Source organism: Pimephales promelas, chromosome 8, assembly GCF_988280905.1.
Source record: "Pimephales promelas chromosome 8, fPimPro1.hap1.1, whole genome shotgun sequence".
Lineage (NCBI taxonomy): Eukaryota > Metazoa > Chordata > Actinopteri > Cypriniformes > Leuciscidae > Pimephales > Pimephales promelas.
Window position 1 is genome coordinate 36437671 of NC_142776.1, and position 16562 is coordinate 36454232.

At 40.1% G+C, this 16562-nt stretch overlaps 1 protein-coding gene across 1 annotated transcript; it reads left to right on the forward strand.

Moving 5' to 3' along the window:
* Nucleotides 1-3947: 3947 nt before the first annotated feature.
* adora3a.1 (adenosine A3 receptor a.1) lies at nt 3948-11466 on the forward strand. The gene is made up of 2 exons (XM_039691934.2): nt 3948-4796; nt 10312-11466. The coding sequence occupies exons 1-2, from the start codon at nt 4465-4467 to the stop codon at nt 10982-10984; spliced, it is 1005 nt and encodes a 334-aa protein (XP_039547868.2). The 5' UTR covers nt 3948-4464; the 3' UTR covers nt 10985-11466.
* The last annotated feature ends 5096 nt before the right edge of the window (nt 11467-16562 follow it).

The window sequence follows — 16562 nt, forward strand, 5'->3', positions numbered from 1 at the left end:
TAGTAGATGATTATTGAGTCTCCAGCGAGAGTCTCCTTTCCCGATAGTCCTGTTTTTTGATTGGATTAGCTATAAGGGAGACTTCCACCTTTTTGTCTTTAGTGGCTCTGGGATGGGTCTCTGGAACCAGAGTTCCTGGCTACTATCAGCATTTGAATAGTTATGCTGTTTCAATTGGATTGGTAATGCCCTCAGAGTGTGTTCCTTCTTCATTTCAAGAGTCTCCTTCTCAATGTAACTCCTCCAGATTAGCATCTGAAGGCACAGAAACCTGCTATGCTGATGAACTGATGTGCCTGTTGAATCATTTACATTTGCTTTGTTTCAAGAGTCTCCTCCTCAATGTAATCCTGCCCCCTTTTTAAATGTATAAGAATAGTTCTGTATTCTAAGCTAGTTAGACTTATTTTGAGATGACTACAGCGACTCAATAAATAAATAATTTCTACAAGGAAAGAAAAGTTTCTTACACAGCCATGATGGAGTTCATGGGAAAATCAGTCCAGAGATGGGAGTACCAAAAGAAGGGGGGATTTATATGATTTTCTTATAGTGTTATTGCAGTATTGATTTTTCAAACCTTTCGAACTTTTCTGATCTAAACTAATATTGACAGGTTGAAGTTACCCTGTTGTGCCAGTAGGGCTCCTCCAAACACCACTGCCAAAGTCTGAGAGTAACTGACTTTTTTGATAAGAATCTATGTGGTTATACCCTCTCTCTTCTTATTTCTTCTTTTATCTTTCTGTTCTCTTATGCAACACTGATTGTATTATGTTTTTATGTAATAATATTGGTTAAATTCTGTACATGCTATTTGCAGTCAGCAAAGCATTAAAAAATCCTTTACTCTCGCTTACAAGCTTTTGACGCCCTCTACTGGAATCTTATGCCATTGCATGTGTGCAAAAGCCTCAAGCTCATTGATATTTTTGGTTTCTGTGCTGCCACCTCACCAAAGATTTAAGGATATTTTAATCTGGAGACTGAGCAGGCCAGGACTGATCCCTGAATGAAGCTTTGGTAGATTTCGATGTGTAATTGGGATCATTGTCCTGACCGTGAAGAAAATGTTTTTCTGGTCATAAGTCAAGCCTTTTTTGGCTTAGAGTTGAGTCTTTTGGTGCTTCTGATATATTCTAGATTATTGTGATCGGTCCATAAGATAAAAGGTACCTCTGACCCTTCTAACCAGTGACGCGACCCTCTGTTAGACGTCATTGACGAGTGCCTGGAAGACTGCTGGGGAGTTGGACAGCCCGAAAGGCATGACCAAGTATTCAAAGTGCCCCCTGGGAGTATTGAATGTGGTCCTTCCTTATGTGGACCAAATGATAAGCGTTACGTAAATCCAATTTTGTGAAGACGGATGCTCCCTGTAATCGCTCGAGGGCTGAAGTCATCAACGGTAAAGGATAAGTGTTCTTTACTGTGATGTTGTCCAACCTTTGGGAATCAATACAACCCCGCCCCCGCTGGAGATCAGGATGGATGAATGAACCCGGATGCTAGAGAATCAGAAATATATTTCTCCATAGCCTCCCTTTCTGGAACAGAAAGCAAATATAACTCACCTGAGACTCAGCAGTGAGACTCACCTATGGCACAGTCATAGGAGAAGCAGCACGGGACTTACTGAACACTTCCTTCAGATCCAGGTACTCCTCGGACACGTTAGACAAATTCACTTCCTTCTCCTAAAACCAAAAAAAGACACAGACGAACACGCAGACACAGGACATGACTCATGACACATATTACTCCAAGCCTACAGAATTGGGACCCCAGTTGATTCTGGGGTTGTGTTGAGTGAGCCAGGTGTAACCAAGTACTAAAGGCGCAAGCGGTGAGTCCATGAGAAGAAAGGTTATAGTCTCAGTGTGGTTGCCAGATGTGATGAGTGTGATGGATTCAGTGGTGTGTGAAATGTTGGGGAGTTCTTGACCATTGAGAGCGTTGACGGATTTCTTCCGTCGGGAGTGGGGACACGGGGATCTGAAGTTGGTGAGCAAGTCTTGAGTCAATGAAATTACCTTCAGCCCCAGAGTCAAGTCAAGTCACATTTATTTATATAGCGCTTTTCACAATACAGATTGTATCAAAGCAGCTTCACAGTGATAACATGAAAGTAGTACAACACAGATCAATAATATTGTTAAATATTAAATATCCCCAACTGAGCAAGCCAAAGCAGGGCAACAGTGGCAAGGAACCAAAACTCCATCAGAGGGGATGGAGAAAAAAAAAATCTTGGGAGAACCCAGGCTCAGTCGGGGGCCAGTTCTCCTCTGGCTAACATTCATATTGTTTATATATAAAAATTAAATATAAATATTTTTTATATATAAAACGCCGCCATAACATATCGCCGGCGTTGAGTCGTCTCTTCACAGGCGTTGGTCTTCTCATCACAGGCGTTGGGGCATCCGAAATCCCTGTGAGAGGCTGGATACAAAACTGGACCTGACGAACGCCATTTTTCTCGGGACAAGCGTCCCGAGATAACAGCAGAAAGGCAGATGGGAAATAATTAGCATAGCTGATGTTCATAATGATTTCCATTATACGGGAGTCGGTGTTAGAAAACCACTATCTCACAAACTCTCTGCAACCCAAACTCTCCGCAACCCAACCATACACGCCGACCCGTTTGACTAAGGCTGTCGAGCTCCACTGTCGTGGAAATGCGTTTCAGTGGCAAACGGTTCCGGTACGGCATAACAGAGGACTAAAAGGTAAGCATTATGTGAATGCTTGACTAAAGAGATGCATCTTTAATCTAGTTTTAAACTGTGTCAGCGTATCGGGAAGGCTATTCCAGAGTTTTGGAGCTAAATGAGAGAACGCCCTCCCTCCTTTAGTGGACTTAGATATCCTAGGAATGACCAGAAGCCTTGAATTTAGTGATCTTAAGGAACGCAGTGGATTGTAGGGCGAAAGAAGGTCCGTTAAGTACATAGGAGCTAAACCATTTAGGGCTTTATAGGTTAGTAGTAGTATTTTGTAGTTGATACGGAACTTAATAGGTAACCAGTGTAGAGATGATAAAATCGGTGTTATATGATCATATTTTCTTGACCTAGTAAGAACTCTAGCAGCTGCATTTTGTACTAACTGTAGCTTGTTTATTGAGGATGCAGGACAACCGGCTAATAAAGCATTACAGAGTCCAGTAAAGCCTTGGTGTTTTGTGTGTGGGTAGCCTCATAGTTACTATCGGGATTGATTTTTGTAAACGATCTTTATTATTTGGCTTTGATAAACAAAGTCCTTGGGATCTCCGCTTTTCTCTCTTCTCCAGGGAAAGCCGAGCTCTGCTCACCTGCATGGGCTCGTGATCGAGGACGAGGCTGACCGCGTCCCCGCTGCTGACGCGGGAGTCCTCCACACCACCATAATGACGAGTCTGATAAAAACGGCTCATCTTGCTCAACAAAGCATCAAATTAAGTTCAGTTTTTTGTGTGAAATATCAGCAGTCTGACCAGTCTATAGCCAGTCAGCAGCATATCACCAGTCTGACCCTATATAGACCATTTCACAAGATGTAAACAACACTGGTCCAGAAGCACTTCCTGTTTCAGTTTTTTAACACTACATAAAAGCTGGGATAAAATACAACCGACAGAACATTTAAAACTGAATCAAAAAGTTAAACAAACATCTTTAAGATGTTTTCTTTACATGTGAAATAAAGAAAACAGTTACAAACTGAAGCAGGAAGTGTTTCTGGACCAGTGTTGTTTACATCTTGTGAAATGTGAATACGTGAATACTTTTTGTGCGAAAAAACAAACAAAAATAACGAGTTTATTCGACTATTTCTTTTCTTCCTTGTAGGCCAGAACGAGAATTCCTTAGATTTCCACGACGCATGCGCGAGATTTGCGATCTGCTTACACCAGCTTAGATCGCAAATCTCGCGCATGCGTCGTGGAAATCTATAAGGAAGTCTCGTTCTGGCCTACAAGGAAGAAAAGAAATAGTCGAATAAACTCGTTATTTTTGTTTGTTTTTTCGCACAAAAAGTATTCTCGTCGCTTGATAAACATATAGTTGAGCCACGGTAGTCACTTGGGATATTTAAACATTTTCTTCATTGACTTTCTGGGCCGTCAAGAGGCAGTCCCTTAGGAGCCAATGTGGTAGTTATACAGCTCTCAAATTTAATCAAAAATATCTTCATTTGTGTTCCGAAGATGAACGAAGGTCTTACGGGGTTGGTACAGCATGGGGGTGAGTAATTAATGACTTAATTTTCATTTTTGGGTGAACTAACCCTTTAAGGTTAAAGGAAAAAGAAAGCAGTATAAACATCCACAACAACAAAATTTGTCTTTTTCCGGAAGAGATCTGTAGGTGTGAAAGTTTTCTGCAGAGAATAAATATAGCCTCTGTATATCCCCTTTACTTAAACAGCTATTTGTAACACTCTCAAGGTCCTGTTTCCAGTTCTGTAACCAAAATGGCATTAAGTGGAGGGATGATTTACATCTCTCTTGAAGTGCTCATCGCTGTGGGATGCTGTCTGGGCAACGTGCTGGTGATCTGGGCCGTGTGGAGGAGCGGAGCCCTGAACCAAACCCCTTTCTGCTTGATCGTGTCTCTGGCGATGGCAGATTTCCTGGTTGGGGCCGTGGCCATTCCTCTGGCTGTGGTTGTAGACGCCCGCGTGAAGATCCCTTTCCATGCCTGTCTGTTCATCAGCTGTGTCCTGATCGTCCCGCTACAAACATCAGTGCTCACCCTTCTGGCCATTGCTGTGGATCGTTGCCTGCGGGTTGGTATCCCATTCAGGTGAGTCAGCCTACAGATGATTTTGAATGGCTTTAATGAACGTCAAGCTTGTTGAGAACACAAACATCTTTTGGTTTATCTTTAAATTAATGTAATGCAGTTTAGGTATGCTTAGTTGTCATAGTTGTAGCCAATCAGCAGTAGAGAGTAAGAAGTTATAGTCTGCTCCGATCAAACTTCCACTCCAATATATATATATATATATATATATATGTAAATGTTACTTCACTTATAAGAGACAATTCCTTCCATTCTCAGTAATATGTAAATAGTATCACAGAGTTACGGTTATCACCTATGGTGTGGGAGCGGAAGCAGGCAATCGAGAACAATTACAGGGACTTCAAATAAATGCTATCACTTAACATTTGGTCGTTCTTATTTGAAAGAATATCAAAGATGTGGGCACAAAGGGCAACCATTTTTTGTTGTTATCCTCAATTTATATTTAAAGTCCCCCTCCGATTATATTTTGATCTATTTTATAAACATTCCCAGTGGTCTTTAAAATATGATTATGCCATTTTTAGCCAAAATCACAAAACCTGTGCCGTTTTATGAGACTTCACTTCAGCAGAGCGGCAGTAGCTCATTAGCAATTCGCCTCTGGGTTGTGGGCGGAGCCGTTGACACTGAGACGACCCTCCCCCTCCCCGTTGCTGAGAGCTCTCCTCTGTCTCTCCCACTAGCTTACTTACAAATTATTGAGAATGAGGAGTCACGTGCCGATTTGGGCGGGGTCTGAGCCGGTCGGCCATGATGGTAGGAGACGCTATCGGTTACCAGCGGCAACGCCTTTAGAACCCCACAGAGACACGACTAAACATTCCAGAGCTCTTTAATTTTCGCGCATTTATTATTTTCGCGCATTTATTATTTTGGCAGGACAGACGGATCTAAGAATACGAGAAAAAAGGAAGAAAGTAATGCAAAAAGATAAGGCGAAAGAAAAGGGACCTTACAGGAACAAACTCACACAAAGCGCAAAACAGCTGTATTTGGAGAAGCAGCATCAAGATATTTGTTCTTTTGCACTAATAACAGTATTATTATTTTATTATTATTACTTATGTTGTTCATGAAACTTATATTGTCCAAATATACATATATTTCAGTTCTCAATAAATACTGTTAAGTCATATCAAGTTGTTTCAAACATTTATTTCAATGAAATAAAAAAGTAATGAACTAGGCACTCAAACAACACTTTTGCGTATGTTCGTTAAGCAGTGTTGGGAGTAACGCATTACAAAAGTAATACATTACAGTAACATATTACTTTTTGCTGTAACGCAGTAGTGTAAGGCATTACTAATCAATTTTCAGTAATATTTTACTCGTTACATGTTCGGTGAGGCTTGTATTACAGTTGTATTACAGTGTATTGTCTGCTTTTACTTCTTAAAGGCAACAGACTATGTGAAAGTTTTAAAGCAGTCTTTTAGTGCCGGTTCAGAGTGGTCGCGCATGTAACATTGTTTTTTCCTCATAAATAGAAAGATAAATTTCTTAGATAAATCTTCTAAGAAAACTAAAATAAAATGAATATTTTAAGTTCTATGGAGACTGGAGAGCAAACCCTTCCTCATCCGATTTGCGCAGTGTAATTAACAGAATTACAAAAAATATATTTTGCCTCCTATTTTTTTTGTCACGCATGAATGTGTGTCTTTTCCCTAATATTAAAAATAAAACATAGACTGATATTTGTCTAATGTCTGGAGTCCTTTAAGGAAGTAGCCTATATACGTTTCAATACATGTATTTTCTGAGAATTTTTATTTCAAGTTTTGACTGCAAATGTCATGTCCATAATGCTGGACTTCCCCAATTTTAAATAATTTATCCTCAACTAGTTGTGTGGTGTAGGTCTACGTATTTTATAATGTTAACTTCAAATAATACTAATAGCCTAATTTAAAGATAAGGCAGCATTTGATATGGACGGTAAGGAGAATAACGCTGGAGTTGGAAGAGGTGTGTCGCGATTCTGTAGGTTCGTGGATCTGAGTCGTGTGGCGAATCACGATTTCGGTTTCATATTGCATATCGTTACAGCCCCAATGTTAAGTTCTACTTAGTTATTTTGGTGAAAGTAACTCAAAAGTAATACATGAGTAATGTAACGCATTACAATTCTGAGACAGTAATATTGTAGGGTAATGAATTACTTTTAAATAACAGTAACAAGTAATACCTAATGTATTACAGTTTGGAAGTAACTTGCACAACACTGTCGTTAAGGCACAGCAAACAGTGAAAATCGTATAATAAAGGCATCAGCCAACCAAGCAATCCGGCGGGTCTCCTCGCCTGTCAGGCCAGAGACTCCCTGATGCTCTGTCCATTTCGGTAACCCCAAAAACTGTATTCCATTGTTCCTATGTTTTCCATATGTCTCGTGTGAGTTACTGGAGTTTTTTAACGCAGTTACTTCCAGGCATGGTAAAACAGTGCGGTATTGCAAGAAACTCCTCTACTACCAAGCTAAAAACACACGTAAACAATACTATTTTGCCGTGGGAATCCTACCAACATGGCGGAGAGGGGAGGGGCTCTGTACAATGACGTCAACTCCTCATTCTCAATAAGCAACTCAAATGTTGTATTAATTTATTAGTTGTTGAGTCTTAAGTTCAGGCTATGGGCTATATGCACGCATAAGTTCCGCATTTGACGCAAGGATGCTCGTCAGTTTCCGGTTGGGGAGATTAAAGCGTAGGAAAACCAAGGAAAACGGGATTATGGCAGTCTTCAAAATTTACTGTCAAAAATAATCTTTGAAACGAAACTTTCATACGTTTAGATGTAAGTTTATATATAGTTATGTTTATTTAATATAATTTTAAAAAGAAGCATAAACACAATGAGGGATGTCTGTTTTGTCTGTTTTTGTGACTAACGTTTCTTTAGTATAACCACCATGGAGTATAAAATTCAAAATTATCGGTATCGCATTGATCGGCGGAAGTTATCGAGCATCCTTAAACCTTCACCGGAAATAACGCCGTGCATAGAGCCCATTGCAGTCTGATTCTGTTAACGTTAGTTCACTTCACCTCCTGATCTGAGACATTCTTTCCTTTGCATCTTCATATTTATCAGGTTTGTTCTCCTCCTCTCGTGTCTCGATACGTTAGCTGTCGACTCGTCAGTGTCTGACTCTGATCTGTCTGCTGGGCCATGCCGTGTGTGATACAGAAGGACCGGAAAGAGTAATGATTTAGTTCATATTTCGAGGCTCGAGTTCGGGTTCAGCCGCGTCCGAGTCTTTCGTTCTCCCTGTCAGTCCCATGAGATATATCCAGCTGCAGACCCGCGAGTCCCATAGAGGTTATGCTGTCAGTACCGGTGTTGTGCCGAATTTCGACCCCCGCCAAATTATTACCCCCCTAGTATTGGTAGGTTTAGGATTAGTTGTGGGGGAGGGGTTAAGATTAGGGGCGGGGTTGGGATTAGGCAATCAGGTACTGACTTCAACGAGGGGGGTAATAATTTGGCAGGGGGTCGAAATTAGGGACAACACCGGAAAGAGAAATGATTAGTTCATCTCTCGAGTCTTCGGGTATGAGTTGTTCTTTTGTCACTTGACCGCTGGTATCTCGCATGAAATACATTAGTTTCTTATTATTGACTGCGTCTGAATGTATATTGTTTTATATTTATAGGCATTAAACAACAAAATAAAACATTATCTGAAAAATAATTAAGTTCCATATTGTCCCTGTCCGTCTCTTTTCTATATTGTGCATCTGTGGTGTGTTTTATTATATATTATACATGAATTAACTACTGTTACAGTATATTATACATTATCTACGTGCTTGTTTGTAAAAAGTATGTAAAGAGTATGAGCTTGTGGCCCCACCCAGTGGAGTTAATACGTCACAACTCCAATCTATTTTAGCCGGCATTTTAGCGTCTGCTACTGATTCACAGCCATGAGCCATTTGAATGTAGAAATACTCAGAAATGCTGAGTAAAGTTTGAGCTTATTTTTCTCAAGAAACGCCCTCTAACATTAGAAAATTGACACAAGAACATGTTAACACCTAGAAAAAAAAATTTTCATCGGAGGGGGTCTTTAAGACAGAGCTTCACCTCCATGCTGAGGGGAAAGACAAATTTGTTATTCTCAATTTACATTTAAGACAGAGCTTCATTTACATGCTGAGGGGGAAGACGAATGTAATACAGTATAAAATGTTTCAGCTGAGATTATTTCGTGGTTCATTTCTGACGCCGGTGAATCCAAGGTGCTTCCTGTACCATGACACTGCTATGCTGTGATAAACTTAATTTTTGAGATCTTCGACGTCCACATAATTTTTTCTTACAAGGGTTACATGATAGGAGAGAGAGTGAGCAAGAGGGAGATTTGAAGAAAGACTGTAGAAAGAGAGATGAATGAGACATTACAAAAGAGAAAATCTTAGAGGAATATCAATGGATAAAAATATGATCAAAGAGCTTTAGGACTTGCATGAAAACAGGCTTTTGCACTAGTTAGTTATATGAACTAGCCAACAGGGTGGTTCCCTGCAGTTGCATTCCCACCTTTAGCGACGTAATCTGCGCTTCTTGTTGTGACTTTTATTTTGCCTGATCACACAGAGCTCCCATTCTCCATCTTCATTATTTATCTGTTTAACAATCCTGTCTAGTACTTTATTAGATAGAACTTTTATACAATTAAAGTAAGCTGTATATGAAAAAGTATTAGCGTTTGCCATGTGGTTGATAGCTAACTCGCTACCTGAGCAGAAATACATTATCATGTTTCACTTGGTCCCCTCAAAGTTGCATTGGATTTTCTCCTTAGCAGGTTGAGATGTTAACTTAAAACTATCCTGTTACTACAGCTAACATTATAGCAACAGCATATCTTGGTTCTGTGAAATCCAAAACCAATGTTACTCAACGTATGCTGTTTGCAACGTATGCAACTCACTGTTTCCACGTTCATAGAATTATTTTGTGGAGTAAATATATATAGGCTATAATCTGTGTGTGTACACGGCTTTTTTCATTTAATGGCGGACGCTGGTGTTTCACGTGCGTTTGGCCAATCAGCGGCCACTAATGTCACTGGTCGTTTCTATAGTGCTGGTTTAGACCCAACTCTGGAGTAGGAGCTGATTTAGTTCCCCTAAAAGGAGTTCCTAGAACTAAAATCGTTCATAGTTCCTGTGATGCGATCATGCCAAAAAAAGGTACTTCCGGCAAAAGTCTGTAAAATTAGAAAAGCTTTTTCCAGCGCTGGAGAGACCTATTTCACAGAACCAAGATATGCTGTTGCTATAATGTTATCTGTAGTAATACAGCTTTAAGTGGCATTGTTTGTCTGGAGCTGCTGGCGAATAACAACCAACTCTTGCTTGTATATATTCTTCGGAGCAATAAAGGGAGGGGCGTGTTTGTTTGGCTTGATTTCAAATATCAACAGTGTTTCTCAGAAATCACTAACTGCACCTTTCAAAGATCTTTAATTTAAAGAAATATTTCTCTCTGGCAGGTACAATTCTACAGTCACTAAGAAGCGCACCTGGATCATCGCCGCTGTGTGCTGGATACTGGCGTCCGTACTGAGCTTCTTACCGATGTTTGGATGGTACAACCATGACACACTGGCACATTACAATTCCACCTCCATAGACTGTCAATTCATTGCTGTCATTCCTGATTCATACCTGGTCCACTTCATCTATGAGTGTTGTTTTCTTCCTCTGCTGGCAGTCATGATTACTTTGTATGGCTATATCTTTCTTAAAATGAGACAGTCGAGGGGGAGAGCAGGTGTGGCGGCTGAAACTGGTGAATATAACCAAAAGGAACAGAAACTGGCCAGATCTCTGGTTTTGGTTTTGGCTCTTTTTGTTGTTTGCTGGCTGCCGTTACACTTGATACAAGCCATCACATACTATAACCAGAATATACATGTACCGTCCATAGCTTTATACTTCGGCATTCTCCTTTCTCATGGCAACTCGATGGTTAACCCTGTAGTGTATGCCTTCAAAATCCCTAAGATTAAGAAGGAGTACAGGAAGATTTGGAGGAGGGTGATTGGTCGAGAGCAGCAGGCAGATATAAATGCTCCTGCTAATAATATCTCAGACAGCCATGATGGACGAGTCCATGGGAAAATCAGTCCAGAGATGGGAGTCAATAGCATTCATTTGACTTAATTCCATGTACGTACATGAAAAGTACCAAAAGAAGGGGGGATTTATATGATTTTCTTCAAGTGTTATTGCAATATTGCTTTTTCAAACCTTTCGTGCTTTTTTGACCTAAACTAATATTGACAGATTGCAGTTACCCTGTTGTGCCAGTAGGGCTCCTCCAAACACCACTGCCAAAGTCTGAGAGTAGCTAGGATGTGTTATTGTCCTGTTACTGTAATCACTGTAAAGCTACATAGAAACAATCTGTATTGTAAAAAGCGCTTTATAAATGAAGGTGACTTGACGTGTCTTATAGCTGAATCTGGATAATAGAGGAGTGTGTAATATAATGCACGATAATATGGTCGTACTGTAAAGCAAATATGAGCCTGCAGTCATGTTTAAAACTATCAAACTTTATATGTTTGTTGCACCTTTCCTGATTTTTATTTATTTATTTTGAAGCAATATAAGGTGTGCAATAAAAAAAACACATAATTCTATGATTTGTTATATTTTTCTTTTTAGAATAATACGCTTTATTCAGAAGAGATACTAAAAGTATCACCCAAATTATTTAAATTTTAGTATGCTTTTATTAGGACAAAAACTGTACTTTTTTATTGCCAACGTGTGCAGAATACCTTTGATAAATTGTGCAATGTAAAATAAACTGAATAAAAATAAGTCATATTAAAAAATAAAGTGAAATATCAGTAGTGCAAAATAAAATGGAATAACAAAAGAGTTCAGAGTAAACTAAGAAAGTATTCATCTTTATAATTAATACTTAATATGTAGCAGTTTTAAAGAGATCGTTCACCCCAAATTAAAAATGATGTCATCGTTTGCTCACCCTTAAGTTATTTCTTTCTTCTGCAGAACAGAAAAGAAGATATTTTGAAGAATGTCGGCAACCAAACAGTCGACTTCCATAGGATGAGAAATATATAAATTGTTGATGTCAATGGGGACCAGAAACTGGTTACCAACATTCTTCAAAATATCTTATTTTGTGTTCAGCTGAAGATAGAAACTCATAAAGTTTGGAATAACTTGAGGACAAAGTTTTCATTTTTAGGTGAACTATCCCTTTAAATAAAGTTTTCCATTCGATCCCGACTGGTTAACCCATTCAGACCCTGTGTCCATTACAATGGACATCACATGTCAGCCCCCTTTTTTTAACTTCTGGGTACCACTGTCGTTTTTTTTTCGGGTCGAAATTTTGAGTTTTGATATCTCAGCTCTGGAAGGGTCTAGAGCCTCCATTTTTGCACTCAGGTCAAAGTCTCATGGCCCTCTGTCAGAATGCAGAGTTTTGAGAAGATCGGAGAAACTTAATTTTTCGCCCGAAAAAAAATAAAAACGAAAGGGGTACCACTGTCTTTTTTTTTTTCGGGTCGAAATTTTGAGTTTCGATATCTCAGCTCTGGAAGGGTCTAGAGCCTCCATTTTTGCGCTCAGGTGTAAGTCTCAGTGCCCTCTATCAGAATCCAGAGTTTCGAGAAGATTGGGGATACTTAATTTTTCGCCCCCCAAAAAAAACCGTAAGGGGTAACACTGTCGTTTTTTTTTTTCGGGTCGAAATTTTGAGTTTCGATATCTCAGCTCTGGAAGGGTCTAGAGCCTCCATTTTTGCACTCAGGTCTAAGTCTCATGGCCCTCTATCAGAATGCTGAGTTTTGAGAAGATCGGAGAAACTTAATTTTTCGCCCAGAAAAAAAAAAACGAAAGGGGTACCACTGTCGGTTTTTTTTTCCGGGTCGAAAATTTGAGTTTCGATATCTCAGCTCTGGAAGGGTCTAGAGCCACAATTTTTGCACTCAGGTCTAAGTCTCATGGCCCTCTATCAGAATGCTGAGTTTTGAGAACATCGGAGAAACTAAATTTTTCGCCCGAAAAAAAAAAACGAAAGGGGTACCACTGTCATTTTTTTTTCAGGTCAAAATTTTGAGTTTCGATATCTCAGCTCTGGAAGGGTCTATAGCCTCCATTTTTGCACACAGGTCTAAGTCTCATGGCCCTCTATCAGAATGCAGAGTTTTGAGAAGATCGGAGAAACTTAATTTTTCGCCTGAAAAAAACCCCGAAAGGGGTACCACTGTCGTTTTTTTTTTGGGTCGAAATTTTGAGTTTTGATATCTCAGCTCTGGAAGGGTCTAGAGCCTCCATTTTTGCACTCAGGTCGTAGTCTCATGGCCCTCTGTCAGAATGCAGAGTTTTGAGAATATCGGAGAAACTAAATTTTTCGCCCGAAAAAAAAAAACGAAAGGGGTACCACTGTCGTTTTTTTTTTCGGGTCGAAATTTTGAGTTTCGATATCTCAGCTCTGGAAGGGTCTAGAGCCTCCATTTTTGCGCTCAGGTGTAAGTCTCAGTGCCCTCTATCAGAATCCAGAGTTTCGAGAAGATTGGGGATACTTAATTTTTCGCCCCCCAAAAAAAAAACGTAAGGGGTAACACTGTCGTTTTTTTTTTCGGGTCGAAAATTTGAGTTTCGATATCTCAGCTCTGGAAGGGTCTAGAGCCTCCATTTTTGCACTCAGGTCTAAGTCTCATGGCCCTCTATCAGAATGCAGAGTTTTGAGAAGATCGGAGAAACTTAATTTTTCGCCCAGAAAAAAAAAACGAAAGGGGTACGTACCACTGTCGTTTTTTTTTCGGGTCGAAATTTTGAGTTTCGATATCTCAGCTCTGGAAGGGTCTAGAGCCACAATTTTTGCACTCAGGTCTAAGTCTCATGGCCCTCTATCAGAATGCTGAGTTTTGAGAACATCGGAGAAACTAAATTTTTCGCCCGAAAAAAAAAAAACGAAAGGGGTACCACTGTCATTTTTTTTTCGGGTCAAAATTTTGAGTTTCGATATCTCAGCTCTGGAAGGGTCTATAGCCTCCATTTTTGCACACAGGTCTAAGTCTCATGGCCCTCTATCAGAATGCAGAGTTTTGAGAAGATCGGAGAAACTTAATTTTTCGCCTGAAAAAAACCCCGAAAGGGGTACCACTGTCGTTTTTTTTTTGGGTCGAAATTTTGAGTTTTGATATCTCAGCTCTGGAAGGGTCTAGAGCCTCCATTTTTGCACTCAGGTCGTAGTCTCATGGCCCTCTGTCAGAATGCAGAGTTTTGAGAATATCGGAGAAACTAAATTTTTCGCCCGAAAAAAAAAAACGAAAGGGGTACCACTGTCGTTTTTTTTTTCGGGTCGAAATTTTGAGTTTCGATATCTCAGCTCTGGAAGGGTCTAGAGCCTCCATTTTTGCGCTCAGGTGTAAGTCTCAGTGCCCTCTATCAGAATCCAGAGTTTCGAGAAGATTGGGGATACTTAATTTTTCGCCCCCCCCCAAAAAAACGTAAGGGGTAACACTGTCGTTTTTTTTTTCGGGTCGAAAATTTGAGTTTCGATATCTCAGCTCTGGAAGGGTCTAGAGCCTCCATTTTTGCACTCAGGTCTAAGTCTCATGGCCCTCTATCAGAATGCAGAGTTTTGAGAAGATCGGAGAAACTTAATTTTTCGCCCAGAAAAAAAAAACGAAAGGGGTACGTACCACTGTCGTTTTTTTTTCGGGTCGAAATTTTGAGTTTCGATATCTCAGCTCTGGAAGGGTCTAGAGCCACAATTTTTGCACTCAGGTCTAAGTCTCATGGCCCTCTATCAGAATGCTGAGTTTTGAGAACATCGGAGTAACTAAATTTTTCGCCCGAAAAAAAAAAACGAAAGGGGTACCACTGTCATTTTTTTTTCGGGTCGAAATTTAGATTTTCGATATCTCAGCTCTGGAAGGGTCTATAGCCTCCATTTTTGCACACAGGTCTAAGTCTCATGGCCCTCTATCAGAATGCAGAGTTTTGAGAAGATCGGAGAAACTTAATTTTTCGCCCAGAAAAAAAAAACGAAAGGGGTACCCCTGTCGTTTTTTTTTCGGGTCGAAATTTTGAGTTTCGATATCTCAGCTCTGGAAGGGTCTAGAGCCACAATTTTTGCACTCAGGTCTAAGTCTCATGGCCCTCTATCAGAATGCTGAGTTTTGAGAACATCGGAGAAACTAAATTTTTCGCCCGAAAAAAAAAACGAAAGGGGTACCACTGTCATTTTTTTTTCGGGTCGAAATTTTGAGTTTCGATATCTCAGCTCTGGAAGGGTCTAGAGGCTCCATTTTTGCACTCAGGTCGTAGTCTCATGGCCCTCTGTCAGAATGCAGAGTTTTGAGAATATCGGAGAAACTAAATTTTTCGGCCGAAAAAAAAAAACGAAAGGGGTACCACTGTCGTTTTTTTTCGGGTCGAAATTTTGAGTTTCGATATCTCAGCTCTGGAAGGGTCTAGAGCCTCCATTTTTGCACTCAGGTCGTAGTCTCATGGCCCTCTGTCAGAATGCAGAGTTTTGAGAATATCGGAGAAACTAAATTTTTCGCCCGAAAAAAAAAAACGAAAGGGGTACCACTGTCGTTTTTTTTCGGGTCGAAATTTTGAGTTTCGATATCTCAGCTCTGGAAGGGTCTAGAGCCTCCATTTTTGCGCTCAGGTGTAAGTCTCAGTGCCCTCTATCAGAATCCAGAGTTTCGAGAAGATTGGGGATACTTAATTTTTCGCCCCCCAAAAAAAAAACGTAAGGGGTAACACTGTCGTTTTTTTTTTCGGGTCGAAAATTTGAGTTTCGATATCTCAGCTCTGGAAGGGTCTAGAGCCTCCATTTTTGCACTCAGGTCTAAGTCTCATGGCCCTCTATCAGAATGCAGAGTTTTGAGAAGATCGGAGAAACTTAATTTTTCGCCCAGAAAAAAAAAACGAAAGGGGTACGTACCACTGTCGTTTTTTTTTCGGGTCGAAATTTTGAGTTTCGATATCTCAGCTCTGGAAGGGTCTAGAGCCACAATTTTTGCACTCAGGTCTAAGTCTCATGGCCCTCTATCAGAATGCTGAGTTTTGAGAACATCGGAGAAACTAAATTTTTCGCCCGAAAAAAAAAAACGAAAGGGGTACCACTGTCATTTTTTTTTCGGGTCGAAATTTAGATTTTCGATATCTCAGCTCTGGAAGGGTCTATAGCCTCCATTTTTGCACACAGGTCTAAGACTCATGGCCCTCTATCAGAATGCAGAGTTTTGAAAAGATCGGAGAAACTTAATTTTTCGCCCAGAAAAAAAAAACGAAAGGGGTACCCCTGTCGTTTTTTTTTTCGGGTCGAAATTTTGAGTTTCGATATCTCAGCTCTGGAAGGGTCTAGAGCCACAATTTTTGCACTCAGGTCTAAGTCTCATGGCCCTCTATCAGAATGCTGAGTTTTGAGAACATCGGAGAAACTAAATTTTTCGCCCGAAAAAAAAAAACGAAAGGGGTACCACTGTCATTTTTTTTTCGGGTCGAAATTTTGAGTTTCGATATCTCAGCTCTGGAAGGGTCTAGAGGCTCCATTTTTGCACTCAGGTCGTAGTCTCATGGCCCTCTGTCAGAATGCAGAGTTTTGAGAATATCGGAGAAACTAAATTTTTCGCCCGAAAAAAAAAAACGAAAGGGGTACCACTGTCGTTTTTTTTCGGGTCGAAATTTTGAGTTTCGATATCTCAGCTCTGGAAGGGTCTAGAGCCTCCATTTTTGC

Bases quoted from the DNA above. Each gene is read 5' to 3' on its own strand.
- adora3a.1 (XM_039691934.2), top strand. From the start codon at position 4,465: ATGGCATTAAGTGGAGGGATGATTTACATCTCTCTTGAAGTGCTCATC. The intron at 4,797-10,311 runs GTGAGTCAGCCT...TCTCTCTGGCAG, and splicing joins CGGGTTGGTATCCCATTCAG to GTACAATTCTACAGTCACTA.